Source organism: Bubalus kerabau, chromosome 17, assembly GCF_029407905.1.
Source record: "Bubalus kerabau isolate K-KA32 ecotype Philippines breed swamp buffalo chromosome 17, PCC_UOA_SB_1v2, whole genome shotgun sequence".
Taxonomy (NCBI): domain Eukaryota; kingdom Metazoa; phylum Chordata; class Mammalia; order Artiodactyla; family Bovidae; genus Bubalus; species Bubalus kerabau.
The window spans coordinates 17,876,211-17,902,549 of record NC_073640.1 but is presented as its reverse complement, the minus strand read 5'-3'; the positions used below and the strand labels follow the sequence as shown (position 1 = coordinate 17,902,549).

At 54.7% G+C, this 26,339-nt stretch overlaps 2 protein-coding genes across 4 annotated transcripts; one reads left to right on the top strand and one right to left on the bottom strand.

The window, feature by feature from the left end:
- LOC129632510 (AFG3-like protein 1) lies at positions 1-26,265 on the bottom strand. 3 transcript variants are annotated; one of them, XM_055554202.1, is made up of 16 exons: positions 26,052-26,265; positions 21,977-22,064; positions 19,488-19,582; positions 18,967-19,116; positions 16,765-16,833; positions 16,081-16,205; positions 15,372-15,642; positions 12,766-12,903; positions 12,402-12,555; positions 11,105-11,212; positions 10,432-10,557; positions 8,167-8,277; positions 7,113-7,228; positions 6,488-6,688; positions 6,205-6,399; positions 1-6,126 (listed from the first exon to the last, which is right to left on the bottom strand). In XM_055554202.1, exons 1-16 carry the CDS (start codon positions 26,187-26,189, stop codon positions 5,872-5,874), a joined length of 2,340 nt encoding a protein of 779 aa, XP_055410177.1. In that variant the 5' UTR covers positions 26,190-26,265; the 3' UTR covers positions 1-5,871. The 3 variants fall into 3 exon arrangements, with proteins under 3 accessions (XP_055410177.1, XP_055410178.1, XP_055410179.1); XM_055554203.1 differs by lacking the exon at positions 26,052-26,265 and having other exon boundaries at positions 18,972-19,116; XM_055554204.1 differs by lacking the exons at positions 15,372-15,642; positions 16,081-16,205; positions 16,765-16,833.
- On the top strand, positions 1,814-3,087 carry DBNDD1 (dysbindin domain containing 1). The gene is made up of 3 exons (XM_055554211.1): positions 1,814-1,957; positions 2,126-2,266; positions 2,930-3,087. The coding sequence occupies exons 1-3, from the start codon at positions 1,831-1,833 to the stop codon at positions 3,085-3,087; spliced, it is 426 nt and encodes a 141-aa protein (XP_055410186.1). The 5' UTR covers positions 1,814-1,830.
- Positions 26,266-26,339: the final 74 nt, after the last annotated feature.

Below are 26,339 nucleotides of genomic sequence, written 5' to 3'. Positions count from 1 at the left end.
GTGTCCTACAAAGGCCCCAAGGGCTTCCTGGGCCTCAAGCTGCAGCAGGAACTCTGAGGCTCAGAAAAGGTGCCCCTGTCAGGCTGGGCGGGCTGGGCCGCCAGAGGGTGTAACCCTGCCCTCTGAGGATGCTCAGACACCATGTGCCAGATGTGGGAGCGAGGTGGAAACCAGATCCTGAGCCTCGTCCGGCAGGGCCAGCCCTGGGCCCCAGTGACGACACTGCACAGGGCAGAGCCGGGTAGGCCCTGCCAGTCAGCAGGCCCACCTGCCCTCAGTCACGCTTCCCAGGGAGGGGTGCCCTCTGAGGCTGGGGCAGCCCAGCCAGCTCTGCAGTCACAAATCCATGTCCCACTTCCCACTCAGCCAGGACCCTGTGGACCTATGCGGCCTGCCAGGCACGTCAAGGCTGCTGGCTGCACAGGCCCACCCCTCAAAGGCAGCTGTTGGTGCTGGGCCCCCCTGATCCCCTTTGGCAGCTGCTCCCGTGGCCCCATCCACACCCCACTGTCCACACTCGCCCGCCGGGTCGGCAAGGCCCCACTGCTGATGGAGGAGGGACTCCACACTCTGTACTGGGCACCTGTTCAGCTGGGGGATCCCTCAGCTGAGGGCAGGTCACTGTGGAGAGGCGCCTCAGGGGAGCCAAGGGGTCCAGCTGCCTCAGGGCACATGCCTGACAGACGACTGGGACCCCGGCTGTCGGGGGAGGGACACTAGAACACTCTGGAAGGGAGGAATGGGTGAGCTGTGGATGGACACGGCCCTCCTTGGGTGGAAGCCCCCCCTCTGAGTGGCAGTGCCCACCAAGCAGATCCCCAAGGGGCCTCAGCTCTCACCTGACAGAGACAAGCTGTTACATGAAAACAAAATTTGAGCAGAAAAAATCCCTGGAGGAACATCCCCAATTGTGAGGTTGGTGGGGAATGGGTCTCTTTCACTATGAGAATGTTATTTTGAGTTCAAACACAACATACAACATACACATGAGCTGGGGCCAGGCTGGATTAAAGCAAATGTATGACCGTCCACTAGACCCTCAGTTCAGTCGCTCAGTTGTGTCCAACTCTTTGCAACCCCATGGACTGCAGCACGCCAGGCTTCCCTGTCCATCACCAACTCCTGGAGCTTGCTCAAACTCATGTCCATCGAGTCAGTGATGCCATCCAACCATCTCATCCTCTGTCGTCCCCTTCTCCTCCCGCCTTCAATCTTTCCCAGCATCAGGGTCTTTTCAAATGAGTCAGTTCTTCCCGTCAGGTGGCCAGAGTATTGGGGCTTCAGCATCAGTCCTTCCAATGAATATTCAGGACTGATTCCCTTAAGGATTCACTGGTTTGATCTCCTTGCCGTCCAAAGGACTCTCCAGACTCTTCTTGGAATAAAGAGTTCATGATCTGAGCCACAGTCAGATCCCAGTCTAATTTTTGCTGACCATATAGCTTCTTCATCTTCAGCTGCAAGATAGTCTTCTTTAGTAAACCCTAGTGGGACCAAAAGTAGACAGGTGACAGTACTGGGGTCTTGGGGGCTCTGACAGAACCAGCAAGGGTCCCTGCAAGACCAGCGGTGATTCCCGTTCAAGTAGTGAGGGCAGAGGATCTGGAAACCAGAGAATGAGGAGCCGGGGAAAGTCAGCTTCCTCAGAGAGCCCCAGCGCCCTGTCCTTCCTGACCCAGGACCACCCCCGTCACTACCTGAGCCTTGAGGGCTAGCTCCATGGGCCAGGTTCTCAGGTCCTCCCAGCCTGCGTCCTGGCAGTGGGGGTGAAGACCCCAGCCCCTCCCGGGTAACGCCCTCTCTGTTGCAGGCTTAGTTAAGGAGGTCGACATGCCACAAGCTGCCCTCAGTGCCCCCGTCCCTGTCACAGGGACCAGTGGCCAGTCTCCCATGGCTGAGGAGGAGTTGGGCATCCCCATACCAGCACCAGGCCTCCTGCAGGTCACGGAAAGGCGGCGTAAGTATGGCCCACCCACCCATCATGCTCCACAAGCCCCCTGGGACCAGGGACGGGTCTCTGGGCCCCGCTGTGCCCCAGGGAGCAGGCGCCAGGAATGGGTCGACCCCACCTTGTTCCCCCACACTGGCCGTCACCAGGCCCACTGACGTGCCCCTCTGCCCCCAGAGCCGCTGAGCAGCGTCTCCTCCCTGGAGGTGCACTTCGACCTACTGGACCTCACAGAGCTGACCGACATGTCTGACCAGGAGCTGGCCGAGGTCTTTGCAGACTCAGATGACGAGAACGTGGCCAGCGACTCACATGCAGGTGGGATTGCCACCGGGCTCTGAGGGTGTTGTGGGGGGCCCCATGGCCTGAGACCACCCAGCACCGCCCCCTGAAGACCTGGTCTGGAAAATGATTTCCTTCCTAATGCATGTTTGTCAACATGGCACCATCTCACTCACTGCTTCTGCACTTTACATACCCTTCTGCTGACTTTAAGGAATTGTCGGCCCCTCCTCAATTTCGGATTTCAAACACCAGCAAAAGACCACAGCCACAGGCCCCCCCGGTAGGAGAATTCACTATGCAGATTTAATTAAAAGGCAGAGCACAAAGTGGGTGGCATTCACCAAACCTGGCTGCTCATCTCAGTTCCAGGGAAGCACTGGACCCCACTGACCAAAGAAATGGCATGCAAGCCACTGGGAGTGTGGGGGCCCAGAGACCTTCCTCCCTCCCTACTCCCCACCCACACCAGCTACAGGCCAGGCTCACACCCAGGGCGGGACCTTGGCTGCATGTGGACCCTTCTGGGAGCATCAGGAAAGCCAGTGCCCAGGCTGCACCCAGACCCATATGCACACATTGCTGGCACCAGGGGGCCCCCAGGTGTGGCCGGACACCATGCTGGAGGCACAAACAGGCCAGGCAGTAGGTGCAGGAGTGACTGGTCCGCCATACTGACCCAGCCCACGTTCCCACCAGGCCTGCACCCGCTGCCCCGAGCTGGCTGTCTGCGCTCACCCTCCTGGACGCGCACTAGGGCGGAGCAGAACCGTGAGAAGCAGCCCTTTGGTGACCCTGAGCGACAGCCTGCCATTGTGGACACGATTCTTACTGTGGAGAGGCCCAAGGAGGACTAGGCCAGCTGGCCCAGGGCCGAGATGGGGCAGATCCGGACAGCCGTGGCCACGTGGACACTGCCCGTCCTCCCCACTGCGGCTCTGGGCTGGGGTCTCAAGGCACTTCAGCATAAGCACAGCCCAGTGGCCTTATATCAGCTCCTTCCTGGTCCCTGGATCAGGGACAAGGCCCAGGGATGAGAAGAGACTTGTCTGCAGGAACGGTGTTATCATCTGCCACCAGAATCCTGGGTGGGGCCAGGGTGAGTGGGGATCTGCCGGTGAAAGAGGATGAACCGCCATGCCGACCTCCGGCCCACCGGAGTCTGCTGTCCAGCCAGGGAGTGGATAGGGGAGTGAGTCCCCCAGATCATCTCTGATTCCCCGCTGCTCCCTGCTGCTGCCCGGGAACACTGTCAGCGCCAGACACCCCCAATAACTTGCTCGTCCTCCTCCCTCCCTGTCAGCCAGACCCACCTTCCTAAGCGCAGAATGCCAAGTCCATCAAGATGGCCTCAGACAGCAGGGCAGGCAGGGCTTGCCCAGTCCCCACAGCCCACCAGGCACACAGGCACACACACGTGTAGGTCTGTGTCCCTGGCTAGCATCCCAGTCTGGGGTGCAGCAGTCTGAGGGGGTGGGGACATGAGGGCACCTGGGCACACCCCCTGAACCCCAATTCAGGGATGCCAGGCTTGACTGCTCCCAATGCTGCTTATGTGCTGAGGACAGGACCAGCTTCCAGTATGACAGCAAGTCCAGTCTGCTTTCTGTCCCCAAGGCCACCTGTCCTGACCCCTTCTTCACTGAGACATTTCTGGGGAAGGAAAAAAGGCTCCTCTGTGGAAGCCCTGGGCACACCCTGCCAGTAAACAGTCACCTCTGCACAAGCACTGGGGCGACACTCCTGCACATGACGGGCAGCTGCACAGGGGTGATTTCCAGACACAGCCAAGAGTCTAACGGAAAAGGGACCCCATGAGGGCAGCCGCACCCCGCCCACCCCAGGGTCTCCCCTCCAGCCCTCATCCTTCCTGCTGCAGCTTCCGTGACCTCGTTTCAAAAAAGCGCAATTAAAACATCACCCTGTCCTCAGTCTCGCGGACCAGTGTCTTCCTTTCCAGCTGACACTAGAGCTCAGGGGTGAGGGCTGGGCAGGGGCAGGGGGCTGGCTGCTCTAGGAACCTCCAGGAGCTCTGTGCTCTGGTCCTCCCCCAGCTGAAGCCTCTGGGGGCTCCACTGTGACACACGGGGGGCTAGCATTTGGCTCTGTCCCCACAAGCCCAGGCTGGAAGAGGCAGCCCCAAAAGACTCCTCCCAGCCCAGGGCAGGATCTGGGGAGGCAGCCAGCAGGGAGGGCCAGTCTGTGAGAGTAAGAGTAAGAAGAGAGCAGACAATTCCTCCCAAAGGGTGGAGCCTCCCTGAGCAGACACTCTCAGCCAGGCCTCAGCCCAGGTGCTCAGCCAGATGAAGGGAGTTGAGGAGACAGGAGGGGGTGAGGGGACAGGGCCCATACGCAGGGGCGCTATCACCAGGGGTGTGCCCTGGACCTGGGGAGGGGCAGCATTCCAGGCTTGGGACAACATAGGGCTTTCCTGGGATGAGGGAGCATCCTACCTCCATCAGAAGGTCCCAGAACAGGCCCCTGCAGGGTCCCCAGCAGTTCAGCACAGAGGCTAAATGGTGGAGGCTGCAAATACAGGGCAAGCCCCAGAGACAAGAATATCAACAATACATGTTCTACAAAGAGCAAAGTTGAAAGTGTTTGTCCCAAGTTGGAAATTCTATTTTTGAGGCAAACATACCAAACGATGTGGAAAATTTCAACCCCAAGGCCGTGTGTGTGAGCTGGGCTGGCAATGGGGGCACATAGGGTGGCACCCCTTCACTGTCAGCCCAGAATGTCTGTCCCCCCATCCCCTCAAGGCAGGAACTGCTGCTACCATCATGACTCTGAAGACTCCAGCCCCCTGGCTGTGTGCTGGGGACCTGTGGGGCCATTTCCACTAACCCCAGCTCCCTGGGACCGGGCCCTAGTCTCGCTCCAGGTCCAACCAGACAACTGCCGGCCTAGCCCAAGGGCTTAGCTGCACCCCCAGGGGCTGTCCTGTCCCATGGAGTAGCCCAGAGTCACCTTCTGGATTCTAACAAAACCAGGCCACCAGGAACAGCTTCCCAGAGACATGCCAGCAACAAAGCCCCACCCTGAGAAAAGGGCAACCCCTTCCTCTCAGGTTCAGACCTCTAAGCCGCCCCCCACCCCGGCCACAAGCCTGTGGGAGTGCTGAGCTCCATCCGTGAGGACCAGCTAGCTTTCCATTACCCAAACTGCCATTCCCTAGATTCTAGGCTTACACACTTCTGCTGAACCTCACGACCTGTGGGGGCTTCTGAACCGGGCCTTCTCTCCCTGGGGCAGGTGAGGGCACTTGCACTGACCAGGTCCCAGCTCCCCTCAGTGGAAGGGTGCCTTCAGGGAGCAGGAAGCCCATGGTCTTCAAGGACCCTGATTGGAAGAAAGCTGTTTGCGGGTTGCTGCTGCTGCTGAGTCACTTCAGTCCTGTCCGACTCTATGCGACCCCATAGACGGCAGCTCACCAGGCTCCCCCCTCCCTGGGATTCTCCAGGCAAGAACACTGGAGTGGCTTGCCATTTCCTTCTCCAATGTGTGAAAGTGAAAAGTGAAAGTGAAGTCGCTCGGTTGTGTCCGACTCTTAGCGACCCCATGGACTGCAGCCCACCAGGCTCCTCCATCCGTGGAATTTTCCAGGCAAGAGTACTGGAGTGGGGTGCCATTGCTTCAGGTTACATGTGCTTTAATTTGCTTCCTGGGGGTCCCAGAGGCTGCTCTCCAGGCGGAGGCGCTAGGCTGGGCTCTCCTGCAGTGGGCCCCCCACGCCAGCCCTGCAGACCCTCGGGAAGGGCCGTGTCCTCCTCCAGGCCGCCCGTGCCCTCCACGAGCTCCTCGTAGGTGATCTTCTCGGCGAACGGCCGCGGCCCGAGCAGCTCCACCATGTCGGCCCGCTCCAGCACCTCCTTCTCCAGCAGCCGCCTGCCCACCTGCACACCCAGCAGCTGTCAGCCGGCCGCCCGGCCCGCAGAGACCCGCACGCACCCGGGGTCCGGCCGCCAACTTGCCTTGTCTACCTGCTCGCGGCAGCGAGTGAGCAGGTCCAGGGTGCGCGCATGCGCGGAGCCGATGAGCCGCCGCACCTCCTCGTCTATGAGCTGTGCCGTGGCCTCGCTGAATGGTTTCTCCACCAGCGCCTCACCTGGCCGCGGGAGATCGAAGGACACCTGGCCCAGCTTCTCGCTCATCCCGAACTGCACAATCTGCAGGAGGCGAGTGCCGGGATCAGCCCGGTGCAGAGCCCCCCGCCCCCCACCCCCCACCCCCCACCCCCCAAGGCTGCTGCTCTACCTGGGCATAGGCGCTCTGGGTGACCTTCCTCAGGTCGTCCTGGGCCCCCGTGGTGACCCGCCCGAAAAACAGCTGCTCAGCCACGCGGCCACCCAGCATGGCGCACATGCGGTCAAAGAGCTGCTCCCGTGTGTACAGGTACTGCTCCCTGGGCAGGCACTGGGCATAGCCAAGCCCCTTGCCCCGGGGGACGATGGACACCTGCCAGACACAGCAGGGCGCCCTGTCATCCCCAGGGCCCCCGACCACCACCCATCTCCATAAGTGTGGGAGGAGAGGAGACCCTAGGCCCCAGCACACACAGGGGGTCACCCTGAGGGTGAACTCAAAAACACCCTCTGTCCCGCAGTCCCTAGGAAGCTGTGGAGGGGCCTGCCTTCCGGGAGAAGCTTGCAGTGAGGTAAGTTCAACCAGGAACTTCCAGGTGTCAGGTGTCTAGATCCAGACCCCTCCTGGAACCAGCACCCCGCCCTGCCCTCCCACCCACCCTTCAAGGACACATTGTAGATGGTTCCATCTCTTCAAAAGCCAAAGGGCTGACACCCGCAACACACTGTGCACACATGGCCCCCGGGGCGGGAGCAGGCCCTGGACCCACAGGAGATGTGTAAGGGCCTGGATTGACCTTGAGCAGGGGGTCTGCGTGTTCCAGGAACCAGCCCACCACCGCATGGCCAGCCTCATGGTAGGCCACCGTCATCTTCTCACCAGGCTGCAGGACCTGTGTCTTCTTCTCAAGGCCTGCAAGTCACACTCCTGGTGAGAGGCACAGGAGGAACGCCAGCGAAGAGGTGGGAACCAAGCCCCCACTCTGGCGTTCGGGGGGCTGATCAGAGCAGACCTGCAGCCTCTCGGCTCCACACACACTGCTCAGGCCCACAGGGGTCTGTCCCTGCACACCAGACGCTAAGCTGCCTTCTGCTCTGCAGATATCCCACACCCCACTCCACTTCCTGTGCAAGCAACATATGCTCAGGGAGACCTGTTCTTAGGCAGCAGTGTTAGCTACTCTGTGGCTCAACTGGTAGTGAAGCCAAAGCAGGGAGACAGGAGCGTTCTCTACACCCTGTACACCCAGTCACAGGCAGAGAACAAGGCACGCAGAGGCACAGACAGCTAGTGTGAGTCAGTTTCACGGCAGCTCAGCTCAGCATGACCCATGACAGCCCCAAAGAGCCGTGGCAAGTGCCTTGGGCTCCTGACACTACATGCCTGTGTATGTGTCACACCGCAACACAAAGTGAAGTAGACGAAGCAACTCTGGCTACCTGCCATCTAGACGGGCTGGCGCTCACAGCTGTGAGGTGGGGTCGTGGATGGCTGCTGGCCACACGGATGCCTCCCTGACCTCTGTCCCCAGGATGGCACTCCGAGACCTTGACCCCTCAGGCTGAAGCCTGCACCCCCTCTAGGTACGCTGGCCACTGGGAGCGCTGGGGACCCCGGCAACCTTCCCAGGGAAGCACCCAGCAGGCCGTCCTCTAGGGCACAGTGGGCACCCAGACCCAGGTCTGGAGGTTACAATTCTCTGAGATTCTGAACGTTGCTCCAGGAAGAGCAGGAGAGCTGCTGGCAGGTCCCACGTCCCAGATCTGGGTCTGGAGAGCTGCCCAGGTGGAGTACCCTGAAGTGAGCCTGGGGCCCCAGGGTGGAAACTCACCCACGGTGGCCCAACTTACCTCCAATGACCCTCTCAATGGCCTGCTCAAAGTGCTTCTCCCCGACAGAGGGGTTTAGGTGGCGGGCGGCGATCAGGGCGGCTTCGTTGCAAACATTAGAAATATCAGCACCTGACCCGGAGAAGAAACCGTCCATCAGGGGCCCAGGGCAGGCTGTCACAGGGACTCTGCAGTACTGGAGCCAGAGCTAAAACAGGTCAAGGGCGTGAAGGAAACAGGACCTGCTCTGTCAGTCACTGCTGCTTTCAGCCAATTTTCTGGCTCAGTGATTTCCTGAGATGTGATTCATTTAACATAAAAGCTATCCATTTAAAAATGTGTACATTTCAAAGACTTTCAGTAATTTCATCAAGATGTGTGATGACTGCTGTCATCTCATCTCAGACATCCCCATCATGAAGGTGCTGTCTGGGGCTAGATCCTGTACCCAGGCTTAGCCGAACATGACTCTGCCTTCTACGTCTTTAGACATGCCCATCCCGGAAGTCTCATATAAGTGCAACCACACAGTATATGGTCTTTTGTGTGTGCTCCTTTCACACGGCACAGTGTTTTTCCATTCATCCACTGTCAGGAGCGTGTCCTGGTATTTCATTCCTTTTCACGGCTGAATAAGGTTCCATCTGCCCTGAGGCAGCCACAGGAGACACCAGATTGCACAGACGCTCGAGTCACTCATGTAACATGGCCAGCTCTATCTGCAGGTTCCGCCCACAGTACACACATCTACTGGTGACGCGCTGCTGGACACTGGGGTGGTCTCCACTGTTTAGCTATTATGAGTAATGCTGCTGTGAACATCCATGTGCAAGCCTTTATGCAGACAAATGTTTTCAATTCTCTTATGTAGGAGTGGAACTGGGGGTCATATGCTAACTGTACTTACTTTTAGAAGTGCCAGGCCAACTTCCACAGCCACACTACTTCACATTCCCACCAGCAACATGTGAGTGTGCTCGTCTCCCTACATCCCTGCCAACCCTCCATCTTTTACGGCCACCCTGGTGGGCGTGAGGTGGTGTCAAACTGTGCTTTTGATATGCGTTTCCCTAATAACTAATACCATGACCACCTTCTCACATGGTTTCTGGCCATCTATATACTTTGGAGAAATGTCTATTCAAACCCTCTTCCCATTTTTAAATTGGGTTCTGTATATATTGTGGATTCTAGACCCTACCAGGTGCATAATTTCCAAACATTCTCTTCCTTTCTGTAGGCTCTTTTCATCACATCGATAATGTCTCTCCATGCACAAAAGATTTCAGTTTTGAAAAATTCTATTTTGTTTTCTCACTTGCAGTCTGTGCTTTAAGAAACCATTGCCCAATCCAAGATTTTAAGACCTTTTACAGTTCTTGCCCCACTGCTCAGGTCTCTTATCCACTCCGAGTTGACTGCTACATGTGGTCCAATGTCCAGTTTCATCCTTTTGCTTGTGAATACCTGGTCAAACAGACTATTCTTTCTGCACTGGATGGTCTTCGCACCCTTGACAAAACAACTGACCGAGACGCACAGGCACACACCTGGCCTCTCACTTTTATCCTGATGGTCCACGCCCGCCCTCAGAAGCTCCACATTGGGGAAGTGTCTGCCACTTTGTTCTTACAGGCTGTGTGGCTCTTCTATCCCCTGGCAGCTCCACATGAAGCTGAGGCTCCAGCTTCACAATGTACAAAGGTTCTGCTCCTACGCAGCCCATCTCACCTTCACAGGTTACATCTTTCTACACTGTGTGCCCATTAACACAGATATGTGATTATGGTTTTATACACCTGTCCTTTATACGGGATGCCTTAATTTCTCCTTTACTATGGAAGAATAGTTCTGCCTGACCCACTGCCTCCTGGGCTCCATTTCCAAAAGAAGTCAGCTGCTACCCTGTGGTCTTGCTGGTCTTAACCAACACGGATGATGCAGTCTCAGTGTGGGCGTCTCGTACTTTATCCCACTTCCTGGATGTGCAGACTCAGATCTCTTACACAATGTGGCAAGGGTGGACCAGGACTTCTTCCCTAAGCAGCATACCAAGAGGATGGGGCCTTATCCCCATCATCACCACATTACGTTCCCGGGGCGGTGGGTGGGTGGGTGGGGGCACAGTGAAAGCCGACAAAAGCCAGTTTTGGGGCCTCGGGTGTGCCCACCAGATTCAAAGTCCTAAAGACAAGGGCGCAGTTTCAGGACCAAATGGCACAACCAGACACCACCTGCTGATGATGCGGCCAGCCCCAGGGCAGCCGCCCGGCCTCCATCACTCACCTGTGAAGCCTGGAGTGAGGGCCGCAAGCTTCCTTGCCAGGGCATCCTTGCTGAGGCTCTCGTCCAACTTGAGTGGATGCAGGTGGACCCTGAAGATAGACGACCTGCCTTTGATGTCCGGGGGCCCTGAGAGAGAGAAAGGCACAGGTGGCCAGGGCAGGGTCACCTTCAGCCGCTTCACCAGGGCCAGAAGGACCCTCTCCTGCTTGTCTGCACTGCACACTCGACTACCCGACCAGGGCCAGAGCTCCCGGTGGCAGAAACGACCCACAGGTCACATCCATTCAGCTCTCCCTTCCTCACTGTGGGGCCTCTAGTCTGCACAACTCAATCCCCAGGATGGCTGCTCTGGCAGCGGGGGACCAGGGCAGGAATGAGGTCCTAAATTTCTAGGACCTGCTCACAAGTGGGAAAGGCCAGGGTGAATGCTTCTCTCGTAAACAGTGCACAAAAAAGAAAAGCTGAAGGACCCAACACTGTCACCTCACTCTCAGCTGCATGGGCTGCTATGACCTTTTCCGCATCCCAGCCACACCTGTTCATCCTGAAGTGGGGCCCAGTCCTGCACCTCCACTGTTTCACAAGTGGGGTTAGCTGCTTTAGGGCACCTCAAAACCTCCTCCAAATACATAGCTAATGATCGAACCAAACTTTCAACCCGCAGCACACTCACCAATGTAAATCTGACGGTCGAAGCGGCCCGGCCGCATCAGAGCTGGGTCAAGGACGTCAGGGCGGTTGGTTCCGGCCAACACGACAACGTTCGTGGTAGAGTTGAATCCTGGACACAAGAGAAGGAGGTGAGCCCAGGCAGGGCCTGGCCAGCAGCTATCTCCTCTCCCCTGCACACCTGGCCCCCACTTTCCGGGACCACTGCCCACCCAGGGAGCTGTCACAGGCAGGAAACGGTGGCTCTGGCTGTAACCCAACCTTCCTCAGCCAACTAGGAGGCCCATGGCCCAATCTCAGGGTGTAAACTCCTATCTTAATTTGGTACGGATCCCTGCCAACCTCTCACACCACACAGTGAGCTGCAGGAGCCACGCAGACCCCTCCACCCAGGTCCTGGATGGCTTGCTGGGCCCAGGGAGCCAGGCTGGGCGAGAGCAGGGGAGATGCAGTGGGGAGAGGATGGGGGTACCCAGCAGGGTGAGGGCCTGACTCACCAGCACTCATCCTCAGAAAGGTCTGCTGGGGCCCTCGGCCACCCCAGGACCTGGGATTCAGGGAGGGGCCCCGCGTGCCTCAGTCATCTGAGTAGATGATATTTCCTCCTGGGAGGCTGGGGTTGTGACCCACGCTGGTTAAAGACTGCCATGTGACCAGCCCCAGGGGAAACCCTGTCCTAGTCAATGACACTCCTGAGTGTCACCCAACTGGCTGCCAGGAAGAAGCTGCGACCCAGACTCAGTGGGCAGAGCGCTCTGGAGGCTGTGGCCGCCTTCCCGGCCCAGGCACCTGCTCCCCATGATTCTCCCATGTCCTGGCCTGGCAGTCAACCATGATTATGAATCCAAGGACCCATGGATTCCTCCCAGCAAGTGACCAACCTGGGGTCACATTGGGTACCCTGACTCAGCTACAAAGCCAAGTGAGCACAGGACCTGCCAAAGGCTCAAAGCTTCTCCAAATTCGAACCTGGCACAAACGCCCAGACCCTCACCGAGAAGGCTGCAGCAGGCCCACGGCTATCACCCCAGACCGGACCTTCCCCAAGAGGCAGCAGCAGGCCCGCGGCTGTCACCGGGACCAGACCCTGCCTGAACAGGAGTCCCGAGGTGGAGAGAGGGTTCTCGAGCAGGAGGCAGCAGGACAGAGGTGACGAGGACGCAGCCTGGGCGTCAGCCCTCATCCAGCCACTGAGCTCGGAGGGAGCTCCCTGCACTGTGGGGCCTGAGGACAGCCTTCCTCAGACTGAGTGAGCGGGAGTCTCGCCCGGGGAGCTCTGCCCAGAGAGCAAGCCCGCTCACCGTCCATCTCCACAAGCAGCTGGTTCAGGGTGTTCTCCTGCTCGCTCTGGCCTCCAAAGTGCCCGCGGCCACGCTTCTGGCCAATTGCATCAATCTCGTCCACAAACAAGATACAGGGAGCGTTTTTCCGGGCCAGTGCAAACATGTCACGAACCTGAAACAGGGGTCCACACACAGTTTTGCTCTGTCACTGGCGCCAGGACAGGACTAAGTTCCCTGGGCTGAGGCCCACCTCTGGGGCTTGACTCCCACCTCGGCTGCTCTGTCTGCTTGCCAGGTCATCTTTACATCCGTGCTGTGCCCTGTGCCCGTCCCCAGGGTCCCACCTGAAGGCCAGGGCAAGGACAAGGGTGCCTCTACCTACCCGAGCTGGGCCAACACCAACAAACATCTCCAGGAACTCAGACCCATTCACGGTGATGAAGGGCACACCAGCCTCCCCTGCGGTTGCCTTGGCGAGAAGCGTCTTGCCAGTACCGGGAGGACCTGCGAGCAGGGCTCCCTGAAACAGAAAGACGACACCTGGTTCTGAAAGGGGAGAGACGGGGCCAAGGAGAGTCTCGTTCCACTGACTCCTTGGCCCACTCCACGCTTTCGGCTAAGGTGTGCCTTCCGTTTGAAACTTCCTGCTTGTAAAACGAACGCGCATTCACCATGAAAAGTTCAAATGCTGCAGGTGGAGGAAACCCCCCAAAGCCCCAGCCCAACCGAGCAGGTTATTTCTTCAAGTGACGCTCCCAGGGCAGGACTCAATGGATCTCACGGTCCAATGTTTACTTTAACAGTTACTAGCAAATTGCTCTATGAAACACGCCAACTCACACCAGGAAGAGCAAGAGGCCCTCCCCACACTCGCTCCCATGATTCTGTCCAGCAGGTCTGACAGCGGCACCTGTGTGTGGTTCTGTCCACAACCTGCCTTGTTCTAGGCTGACTCAAGGCTGAAATTTGCACCCAGTAACACACCTAGGTATTCCTTTCATGAGGAGGGACTTAAAGGGGAGGGGGGGGCTCACACTACTTCATTTCTAGTTGACAGTATGGGTTGCTGCTGCTGCTGCTAAGTCGCTTCAGTCGTGTCCGACTCTGTGCGACCCCATAGATGGCAGCCCACCAGGCTCCCCCGTCCCTGGGATTATCCAGGCAAGAACACTGGAGTGGGTTGCCATTTCCTTCTCCAATGCATTAAAGTGAAAAGTGAAAGGGAAGTCGCTCAGTCGTGTCTGACTCTAGCGACCCCATGGACTGCAGCCTACCAGGCTCCTCCGTCCATGGGATTTTCCAGGCAAGAGTACTGGAGTGGGGTGCCATTGCCAACATCTACTTATTTCAAAAGAAACAAAAAAGTTGTTTTTTCTAAGTCTGTAAAAATAAAAACAAAATATATAGAGGTAAGGATGAGGGAGCCTCAAAACAAACTCACAAGGCGCCAGGGCCCCAGGTCCCCATAAACATGGATATGGACTCACAAAGGGTCTCCACAAGGCAGTGGGCCATGGGACCAGGGGACCCCTGGGCCCACCACAGCCCAGTTTCCCAGCCAACCTTACCAGGTGGTCAAAGAGAAGCACAGGCCTCCTGCCGCCTAATCTCCAGAGGCCAGTCACGTTCTCTGCTGTCCAGGACAGTCTCAGGGAAGCACACAGGGTTACCAGGAAGGTCACGCACTGAGTCTCCACCCTAGAGAGCTCGCAGCCTGATCTAGAGCCGAGACGCCTTGGGTGGGGGTGGGCGGGGGAGGGCGTGGTCTGTGAGCCTCTTCCATGTGAGATGCAGACCTTTCTGGGAAGGGGTTCAGCTACTGCTGGGGCCCCCGAACATCCATGACACTCAGAGCCACCTGCAGGGAAAGCCAGCGGCCACAATCTCCACAGTGTCACTTCCTGTGTGCAGAGCCTCGACCCACGTCCACGCTGCACACCTGTCCCACTGCACACCTGTCCCACTGCTGGGCCATGGGTTATCTGACAGGCAGCTGACCACAGACCCGTTCACGGCAGTTCGTACTTGTTGGTTCTTTGTTTTCTTGGGTTTTCTGGCTATGGCACACAGCTTGTAGGATCTCAGTTCCCCAACCAGGAACTGTACCTGGGCCCCAGCCATGAAAGTGTGGTGTCCTAACCTCTGGATCAGAGAATTCCCTGCACTTGCTTTAATTATACCCTTTAACAATAAATAACAGAATAGAAAGTCCTTTCATCAAAAACGAAGCTGAAACTGTTAATATAATAAATCAATCAAGGCAAATTATTAAAGAAAAAAATGCTGTCAAACTGAACGGACAAAAAACTGAAATAGTAAGAAAATGGGATAAAAATACATGATTCTGTGCTTAGAACTGCTTTGAAGTTCTCAGTTCAATTTAGAGAAACAAAACTACCGACAAAGGCTTTCCTGGTGGCACGGTGGTAAAGCAGCTGCGTGCCAAAGCAGGCAACGAAGGCTCGATCCCTGCTCAGGGAAGATCCCACAAGCCAAGGAGCAAGTAAGCCCATGCGCCACAACTACCGACGCTCGCGCACCCTAGAGCACAGAAGAAGCCACCGCCGTGAGCGGCCCTTGCACCAGAATTAGAGCGCGGCCCCCACTCTCTGCAACTAGAGAAAGCCTGCACACGGCAATGAAGACCCAGTACACCCTAAAACAACTTTAAACAAAAAAATGCAAACTTTCTATTAAAAAAAAAAAAAAACTGTAGTGCTTTGTGCAGGGTACTGAACAGAGAATCTAATCGCGGGTGTCACCCTCAAAGGAAGGCCTGTTTTCTAAACAAAGCATGGGCATCTGTGCTAGCAGGTGAAATAAACACAGGTGGGTGTGCACTGCTTACGCTGTTACCAGATAAGAGGATTCGTTCGACTCTGCGAATGCTATTTCCACTTCTCGATGTGATTAATAAAACATAGAATCATTACCAGAGGCTGCTTGGTTCTGGCTCAAGCACCACCGTGTGCTCTCTCAAGTCAGTACCTTTGGAATTTTGGCCCCAAGGTCCTGGTACTGTTTGGGGTTCTTCAGGAAATTCACAAACTCCATGATCTCCAGCTTGGCTTCTTCGCAACCAGCCACGTCTGCAAACCGCACGCCGATGTCATCCTTGATGATCTTGGCTATTGTCTCACCAATGCCGAAGAGGCCCCCTCCTCGCCCACCACGCCCAGCCCCCATCGGACCCCTCCTCATGGCATAGAGGAAGATGCCAATCAGGAGAAGGGTGGGCACCAGGCTTCGCAAGAAAGTCCTAGAAAGGCCAAGAAAACCATCCGTCACATTCCCTTGAGAGACAGGCCGTGAACAGCGGACCTGGCTCTGCTACACAAAAGCAAGCACTGGCCGTCTGGACACATGGCCTCACCCACTGTAAAGGATCCTGTCCACGATCATCTGTCTGCCTGACTGCCCCTGTGGGCAGGGCAGGGCAGGGTAGCCGTGGGCTGTCTCCAGAAACCCCCTGACCCAGCACGGCCTCCTTCCAGCTAGTTCTGCCCTGCTGCCGCACCACAGCCCTCAGGCTACCAAGCTAAACATTTCCCCACAAATTCTTTCCCCAGTAAAAACACAGCTAACAAACTTGTCTTTACCACAGACACTGACTACAGAAGACAGCTACAACATGCCTGAACAAGTTCAGCAGGAAGCACTGCGTGTCCAGCACCAGGGCCCGACCACACCCGCTCACCCATCGCTCTCGGTGGTGTAGACCACGGCTGTCTGATTGCGGGGCTCAATGCCTAGCTCCCATTGGGCGGTCTCCAGGTTGCGCTCGAAGGTGTCCACACTGCCAATGCTGAACCACGCATACTTCTGCAGAAACCGAGGTGCCAAGCGCTGTAGGGGGCTGCCCCCCATGGCCACCACCCGCTCCCCAGCTTCTCCCACAGCAAAGTCCTGAGCAGCTCTGATGGACCTCCTGTCCTGGCCCCAAACCACAGGCTTGGGTTTGAGGTCAAAGTATAAATGTCTATCGATGGCTGAGTCTGCCTCTGTCCCCTTTCTGTCATTTTAGTCTCCCCTCTCAGATCTCAGCTGGTGACTGTCCATGGTACTGGGCAAAACTGAAGCATAGCTACAGCTTCAGGAGAGTCCTGTGCTACATGGAAGACTCTTCTCTACAGGTACATGAGCACAGGTGGGTGCTGGAAAATGAAGCCAGGAGAAGCACTTCTCCAATAAAACAGAAAACTATCAATGTATTCTTTTTCAGGTCACAAAGCTTGTGGGATCTTAGTTCCTGGACCAGAGGCCTTGGCCGTGAGGGCACCTGGTACTAACCACTTGACCACCAGGGAAATCCCAGAAAACTACACCTTACACTGACACCGAAGCCTCCACGTGGAACACTGGCCTTGACCCCAGCCCTCACCTCGAGTGATGTCCCAGGGGCAGGAATAACACGCACGAACTGTTTATTCACCACTTCCAGCCGATCCACCTAGAAGACAGACAGCCAGTCAGGACCAGCACAGCACCCTGCGCCTCGGTCTCAGTCAAGCCCCACATGCACAGGTGGCACCTGTCCCAGGGCAGATCACACTCTGCAGGACAGTTTTGGCTCTGTCTTCCTACCAACATGGACAATTCTAGCCTGGGACTATGGCAATAAACAGGAACCGATTCAAGAAGATCAATTAAAATGTGGCACATCTGAGCACTAAGCCTTCAAACTGGCTTAAAACTCTAAAAGGAGGGGAGTTCCCTGGTGGTTAGGATCCTAAAATAAGTTTTAGGCTCCAGTTCAATCCCTGGTTGAGTTGGGAAGCTGAGACCCCACAAAATGTGCAGCATGGCCAAAAAAACAAAACAAAAAACTCCAAAAACAAAAAAACTCCAAAAGGAACACAAATGAAAGTCTTGTACTGACACTCGTGCGTAACACTCAGTCCATCCGGTTACAGCCCACCGCCTGGAAGCCACACTCCCTCTGGGGAGCTTCAGACACCACCTGCTGTCACCACCTCATTAACCACGACTCAGCTCCTTCTGGAAAACACGGGAACACTCAGGATTCCAGTGAGGACACGATCCTGAGTGTGGAACTTCACCGCCACCCAACACGACTCCAGAAACCATGGCAGACAGGACTCCGGGCGACTGCCCCTTTGGTTTCTCTTCCACCAACATGCAGAGCCCCAGCCAGCCAGGCCCATCAGCTCTCAGGTTCATGAGACAAGGGCGCGGCATGTCCTCCTGGCCCTGCGAGACTCCTGCCAGCTGACCCCTCATGCCTCCCCACCGCAGTGCTCACTGCCAGTGTGCAACAGGACAGAGGGCACAGAAGGGTGAGCAGCCTTGCCTTCAGACTGTGGCCAACAGGGTCACAGAAAAAGGCCCTGGGCGGGCACATACGGTGACTTCCTGCTTATACTTTTACTCCATGGTACGTTTGTGACCAGGAAAAACAACAGCGCTGCTTGAAACAAAGACTGCAGGGGCTTCCCTAGCGGTGCGGTGGTTGAGACTGCGAGCCGCTAGCGCAGGGGGTGGGTTCCATCCCTGGGCGCGGAACTGGATCCCGTGTGCCCCACCATGCGGCCATAAGTAAAGAACTGAATGAAACGAAGTCCACCACTGAGGTTTTGTTATAGTTTTTTGTTCCTAAACAAGCCTTTCACAAAAGAACAACCGGTCCAGGCCAGGAACCTCTGCACATAAGATCACTTATTTCCGCGACATCCTGAGGTTTATCAGGGGACCTCTTCAAACAGCTCAGAGGGGCTGGAACAAGACGCAACCCTCAGGTTCAGGTGCTAGACTCTCCCAGCTGATGTGGAAGTCCCCCTATGTGAGGGGATCTGGTCCTTGTCTAGCTAGGCCAGGCGAGCATCAGCTCCCAATCAGGCACCACAGGTTTGGCCAGGGCTGCATTAGGTGGGCTTGAGTCGGGGGATGGACATGTCACCCTTCTGTGCTCCGGGCTGTGCTATGCTCCAGAACAAGCATGTCACTGCCAGCCACGTAAGACCTCGAGGAACATCTGGAACCAGTCCAGACTGCAAGCACAGCAGGACACCTGTCTCCCCCTACCCCTCAGGCCACACCTGCTGGGGGCAATCCTCAGCAGAGGGGGCTGCAGCAGCCCTTCCCCCACCGTGTAGAGACCATCACCACGGGCCTCCCTGAGGACAGAATGTGGACAGACCCCAGGGCAAAGGAGAACCCCCTGCAGATGTCACCACACAGCAGGAAGGCCCAGCCTTAACAGTGCGCTGTTCATGCAACGAGGAGCAAGGCCACTGTGTTTGTGAAGGTGTACGCTCAAGCCTGAGTGTGAGGAGGACGGAGGACTCCACTGGTGTGACTCGGAGCCCAGTGCTGGCCCCTACCGTCCAGGGCCTAACAGTGCGTCAGGGGTGCCCTCAAGGAGAAAGGCTCTGAGTCAGAGTCACGACTACAGTGTCAAGATTCACAAACAGAACCAAGTGAAATGAGAAGCCAGAGCTAACACACAATGAGTGAGTGTCTCAGGGAGCGGGCAGGTGTGGGGGTGCAGCAGGGTAGTCACGTGTGCACCCCGAGGCCAACAGGCCATCTCCTTCCAAGGCCGGCAGCGTGCAAATCCCCTCACCAGACCTCTCGCCAGGTAATACTGCACAAAGTGCTTCCAAGTGATTTCCTTCCCAGGATCTCGGAAATAAAAGTAGAGAAATCCTGCAGCGACACCTGCCCCCAGCATGGCCAGACTGCGGAGATCCTTGTCATCCCAGGGCACCTTCCCCTGCAGGGAGAGAACACAACATGGGTTACACTGAAAGAGAGCGGCTCTCTCACAAAAATGTCCTTTCACAGACAAGGGAGAAGTCGCCAAGCCCTCCACCTGAACCCCCCCCCTGCCACTGGCCTCCATGGGCGCAGCATCTGCCGGTAAGGCCACGGCAGCTCCCAGTGCACTCGGGAAAAGCAGCTGGCCTTCCTGAGACCATCACTTCACTGGGTCTTTAAAAACTCCAATGGAGATCTTAGTTTTAGAAATTAAATCCACTGCTTAGAATCTTTGAATTAGTTTGTACAAAGCCCAAGCCCTCAGTGATTACTTTCTCAGAAAAGTGACAGGCCGTCTGGAATTGGCCCTTACGGACACACACGAACCTTCTGCATTCGTTTCCACCAGGCAAAGTCATCCCGCTTTCCTCCTCTCTTCCCTCTGTCCGCTCCAGGGCCAGTATCCTTTGGTTCACTAGTTCCTAAGAGAAAACAAACTCTGACCTCAAGGAATGGTCACACCGAACTGCCCAGAGAAAGAGGATTCAGAGAAGAGAAGAACGCTTCCAAAACACAACTTCCCCAACACGCTGCCTTGAGATAAACAGGGAGCGTAAGGGAAGTGCTGCATGTGGCAAGGGGCAGAGCTTCTCAAGCTGAGAGGAAAACCTGCAGTGCCCTCCTGGGATCAGGGCAGGGGCCAGGGTAGTAGAGACTGCAAGCCTATACCAATCCCAGACAGTTTCAGACAAGAAGGGAAATTTATAACAGTTTTTTGCGCTTTCTGAAATCAGAGTGACTGTGTGTGTGCCAGGTGAGATCTAGGAGGCATTACCTTTTGGTTTGCTTTTTTCTTGCTGAGCCTCATGGCTTTCAGGATCTTAGCTCTCCAAACCTGGGCCCTTGGCACTGAAAGCATGAAGTCCTAGTCTCGGGACAGCCAGAGAACTCCTTAGGCTGGCACTCACGTCACCACCCCTCAGAACATTTGCAACGCACAGGCTAGATGACTGAACCCAGTCCCCAAGCCTCTTTCTTAACATGTGCATGTAAAGTAGTAACAGCTCAAACCACACCAGGGCACCCCCAGAAACACTCCTGGAGCCCCCCCACCCTTCCATCAGGTGCCAAGAATGTACTGGGGGGATGGGTCTCACTCAGGACACACCCATCTGTGGTCTAAAGCTCCCACTACCTCCAAGTACAAGCTAACAGTCAGGTGGCCTGAACCATCCTGCAAAGCTGGGCATAGGCAACTCAATCAACTATTCCTCCCATTAAAACATCCAGAAGGCATTTCAGCATACACAGAATGACAAGGGGAAATAACACAAGATTGTTACTCTGGTGCAAAACCAGAAGGAAAGAGTTGAGAGTACAGAACACACAGGAATGTGTTTTCCCATAAGAACTTAGGAAAATAACCCAAAACAGAAAAAAAAATCATTCCCCTGAGAAAAGAAAAGGTGGGAAGACAGAGGCGTGAGACAAAAATCACTTCTGTGTCAGTCAACAGCAGCAGACACAGGGCCTGAGCACGACATCACATGAGTTCCCGGAGAAACGGGGCCAGAGCAGCCCCTGACATACAGGCACCACAGCAACAACCAAAACTCAAAGCCCGGAAGGCCAGAAGACCCCAGGAAAGACCAAACTCAGGACGGGGTAGAGCGAAGATCCGCATAAACGTGAAGGACAAAACACAGCGAATCACCTCCCAGTGAGCTCTGAGCACCTCTTCTCTCACGATGCTCCAGGCTCCCCAAGCAGGAAGACACCACTGCACACCCCCCACGTCACCAAACTTATGATCAAAGATAGGTTTGTCAAGGCTTCGGATCCACACAAGCTATGCAGGTGCAGAGGCCCGAAGACAAAGGGAGGTAGTGAGGCCATGTCCACAAACCAGTGAAGGGAAGGAAGTGCTGAGACTACCTGCACACGGGCCCACCTGCTCACCACCTCCCACGATTAACCCAAAATTAATGAATGCTTCAAAAATTCTCAAATGTGGGACTGCCTTGGTGGTCCAGTGGCTAGGATCTTGTACTTCCACATCAGGAAGCCCAGGTTCCATCCCTGGTTGGGGAACCCAGACCCCATATGCTTGTGGCATGACCAAAAACAAAAGTTTAAAAAAAATTAAAAATTCTCAAATGTAAAACTTTGATAGTCTGATTGGTCAAATTGTTCCTTTTACGAGCTGTTTTATGAGCTGTTGCATTTCTAATTCTGTGTTTCTTCTCCTCTTAAAGAATTTCTCAAACCCATAGGGAAAATGATGAGATTCTGGCACTTTAAAAGCACGCACCACACTCACACAAGCAGCCAGACTGTCCAACAGGAAAGGAGTAAGGGAGAAGCCGATTTTCTTCCTGGCTTCAGCCTGGTGCAATCGACACGCACCTCCAAGTCCGAACTCTGCAAGCCTCCCCACACAGGGTCTCTGAGACCCACTGCACAGCCCACAGCCTGCGCTCAAAGGGCACATGTGCTCCAAACTAACTGTAATAGACATGAGGTCCCTGTCCTGCTTTCCAAACATGAGACTCAGCTTAACCCTCAGATGTGCAGAAACAAAGCCTTGCTCCCAGGCATCCCCAAAGATTCACCCACCACTTCCTTCTGGAACACCTTCTCTCTTTTGCCACCTTCACTGATATATTAACACTGCAAAGACATAGGGCAGGTGACCCAGAAATGGGAGAGGAGCTAGGTGTGACTCAATACATATATAAGCTAGAAGAGGGGCGGCCTGGTTCTCCTGGGCCGTCATGCACACTGTCCCTGCTCCCCACAAACACAAGGCACCAAGGAAGCCACACTCAGGTCCTGTGACCTCATGCTGCTAACGATGGCAGGAGAAAGACACGTACCTTTGGGTGGTTTTGAACACAGCCAATGGGAAACTGACGCCAGTCTTATCTGCAGAGCCGACTGCTGAAAGCGGATTCCCTGGAGACACTGAAACAGGAGACAGAATTAGTTTCCACAAATTCTGATGCAGCATCTTCTCACAGTGGCAGTTCCAGGTTGGAAAGGACCAGGATTCGAGTGGAGGCATAAACCTGAAGCCTTTACCTGCTTTATCTCATTAAAAATATGATTCAATGTGACTTCCCTGATGGTCCAGGTGTTCAGACTTTGCCTTCCGATACAGGGAGTGTGAATTCAATCCCTGGTTGGGGAGCTAAGATTTGTGGCCAAAAAACACAAAATATAAACTACAGAAGCAATATTGTAACAAATTCAAAAAAGACTTTAAAAACAGTCCACATCAAAAAAAAAATCTTTAAAAACAAATATGATTCAAACAGGAGAAACAGAAACTACATTCAGTGCAGAAATACATGAAGAATTTTTATAGCTACAGCTATCAAAAAAAACGGCTAAGTAATCACTTCCTGCCTGAGGCAATTTTTGTCACTGAAGCTATTAAAACAAATATTAATAACCCTTAAAAACAAACATTAAAATCATGTGAAATTTAAAAACCAAAGGGTATTACGATTTATCTTTGATCAGCCACAGGTCAGTGGTTTTGTCAGGAAAGCAAACATTTTCTGCCTGCTAACTTGCTCCAGTTGTGTCTGATTCTTTATGACCCTATGAACTGTAGCCCACCAAGCTCCTCTGTCCATGGGATTCTCCAAGCAAGAATACTGGAGTGGGTTGCTGTTCCCTTCTCTAAGGGATCTTCCTGACCCAGGGATTGAACCCACATCTCTTATGTCTCCTGTACTGAAAGGCAGCACCACCTGAGAAACCCTGTATTTTCTTGAGTTCTCAAAAAGGAAAATGACAGTTTTTATTACCATAAGCTACTAACAATACTTAACATCAGTTAAAGACAGGATGAAAGACAATTCTGGTTTCTCACTATCATAGGTCAAAAGCCATTATAGGAAAAACGAGTACAACAGAAGCCACCACAGTAAAAAAACAGCTCTAAGCACAGTCACTTAGTATTAACTGCAGCCAAAATACCTCAACCAGGACTTGCCTGGTGGTCCCCTGGTTAAGAGTCCACCTGCCAATGCAGGGGACACAGGTTCGATCCCTGGTCCGGAAAGATTCCACATGCCAAAGGGCAAATAAGCCTGTGGACAGCTGCTGAGACCCTGCTCTAGAGCCCATGCTCTGAAACAAGAGAAGCCACTGCAATGAGACGCCCTTGCACCACAACTAGAGAGTAGCCCCCGACGCAGCCACGAAGACCCAGCAAAGCCAATATAAATAAATACTTTAAAAAAAAAGTTTTAAATGTTGATGCAGGGCAGAAACCAACACATTATTGTAAAGCTATTATCCTCAAATTAAAAATAAAATTCTTTTTTAAAAAGGTCCATAAATGGTTAAAACAAACAAACAAAAAAACCCCAACCAAAGATTTGGATTGTTCCCAATATTTTATTATAATGAAATTGGATCCATACATGATGACTCTTGTGTTATTTCAGCTGTGTTGTCTTTTAAGGTGGCAGGTTATTCCCCAGTGCAAACTCCATTTCTTAGTAATTATTAATTTGCTGATAAGCCCAATCATTCACACATCCTTATCAGAGGCCACACAGCACTAAAAAGTCAGGTAAGCCATGAGAATGTTATTGAAATCCAGGAAAACTGTAAACAAGGGGCTCAGGAAGGAGACACAGCAGTAATGGTGATGAGGCTCCTGGAGCCTTTGCTCCATGAATGTCCCCTCCCCACACACAGCGAGTCACCACACACAAGGGGACCAGAACGTAATGTCACACAGGTTGTCACCGTAAGGGGAGGCCTAGACAAAGCCTCACAGAAGATGGTCCTGGGCCCCTCTGCTCCCCAAGGCCCTCCCATGTGGGGTGGAAAATGCAGAAGTGAGGAGAGGGAGGTGAGGGCCTGAGGTAAGGTGACTGGGAGCCAGTGGTATGTGATGAGTGCTCTGGCGCCCAGCCCCCAGGGTTTCCCCAGCACCTCCCCAGAGAGGGAGCTGGGGCTCCTAGAGGTGTTAGGAGGTCTCCAGCCCTAGAAAGACAAAGTATGATCTTCAGGCCTTCAAAACTTGAGAAACATCCCACTCCTTTATTTCATGACTTAGTGTTTTGATTTGCTTAGGGGACCACAGTAGGTCAGATACAGCTCTCAAAGACAGGGATCTACCACCCATTCTTGGTGTCTGGATATGCAAAGCCAGCATGTGAAGCTGTGCACAGTAGTCTTCCCGTAACAGGCAAAGTGTCACTGTCCTTTGTCAGGTCACGAATCAGGTGACTCCAGCCTGTGTCTCAGATGCATACAGGTGCAGCCCCAGCAGGCACTTGCAAATCTGATGGCAGTTCCTGCTCAAGCCTCACATCCTTCAGGAGTCGATTACCCCGCCTCTCATAGCGTGGCACTCATCCTCCTCCACCCTTCTCTTCACTGTCTACTCCCTCTGTTTTGTTTCCTTCTCCTTCATACCTCCTAATACGCTACCTACACGTTATTGTCTGGTTCTCCTTCTGGAGTGGAACGGACAATGTAGGAAGCTCAGTCAATGAAAACGTAACTGCAAGAAGCATCCAAAACATAAGCTTCCCCTTGAGGAGTACTGACTGCTCCCACACTTCTTTTAACCAAAAGGCAAACTGCGGCTTCATCTCCAGCCTTCCCACACCAGGTCTAAGCCTTCAAGTCCCTCGAAGGAGAGCTCACATCTGTTCCAGATGAGATGCCGTGGCTAATAGACTCCACAGCAGAACAGCTTTGTCTGGGAAGGTACTCAAAGATCATCCAACTTCCTCCCTCCCTAACTAAAACCACTGAGCTCCATGGAATTCAGAGCCTCATGACACAGCTGTGTTGCACCCCTCAATCACTGCATTCCATCCAGCTAACAACTTGAACAGTCCCCTGCAATGCTGAGTTGCCACGTGGCCACAGATGAAAGGCTCTCCTTTCACTGATATTGCCAAAAACAATCAAACTGACAGTGCACCGTCCCCAAAATGAAGAGGTAAGAAGGAAAAGTTCACTCCTGGAAACAGGACAGAAAACGCATGCATAGGCCCCCTTCTTCCCCTTTCAATAGTGTCTGAAATCAAGACAGCTTTCTCTGACCAGAATCCAGAGGCTCCACATTAGTCCGCCACAAAAGATATCAACGTGATCACTGTCCCCCTGGGATGCTCAATACAAAAATAAACCTTAAAATATGGTCTACTTCAGAGAATCTAACCCAGAGGAAGGCGTACAATACAGAAGTATCTAAAAGCGGAGACACTGACTAGCTATGCTCTAGCGTCTCCTCTCCTATAAAACAGGGTTTCGGGCAGCGCCTACCTGCCGGACGGGGATAAGACTTAAATGAGACATTCCCTGTAAAGCCCTCAGCATAAAACCCCTCAAACAACGTTAGCTATGATTACAGTGTAGAACTGGGCTCGACGAATGTTGTCTGAATAAAAAACACGTAACACTTTACAAAACTGTATCATGACGGAGAACAACCCTGTGATACTGAGCAGAAGTGGTATCACCGCTGAGCCCAAGAGGAAACCACCTCGCAGCCGGAGCCAGAGTCCGAGAAAACAAGGTAGGCTCACAGCGGAACAAGGCTTGAACGCAATTCGCTCAACGCGGCTCTTGGGAGCGGGGAACAAGTGTGCAGGGGCAGTGGGCAGGGCAGAGGCTGAGGGAACTTTCAAAGAAAAAGGCATAAGAGGCCACAGGAAGGAAAGCAGACGGAGTCCTGTTGGGGCCAGCGGCAGCCGCCTCAGACGCTGGGAAGGGCTGGAGCCCCGGGGCCAGCCAGCTGGCCGGAGCTGTGGCTGCCGCCGACCCGCTTCCGCTTTTGGGGCTCGGGTTCGCGTATCTGGTTCCCTCACCCGCTCCCCGCGCCGGCGGCGCATGTGGATGGCGTCACCGCGGCGTCGAGAGCGACCACCGCCCCCGCCGCCCGGAACCGGTGGGCTGCGCCTCCCCGCTCACCTGCTGAGCGGTTCCGAGCGCCCTCACGCCTGCCCCGAACGTCCTGCCCCCTCGTGGGCCAAGACCGCACCGCCACAGCAAGGCGAGCGGCCCCGCCACCGCCCTGCTGCTGGCCGTCGCCACCAGCCGCTGCGACATTCCCCCTCAGACCTCGCGCCGCTCGGCGCGCGCACGCGCAGTGCAGCGGCGAGTAGGTCATAGGGCACCACACCTCCAGCGGACCTCGTGGTCTCGCGCATGCGCGGTGAGGCCAAGGCGCCTAGGTGGGGACCTTGCCTCAGGTGTCTA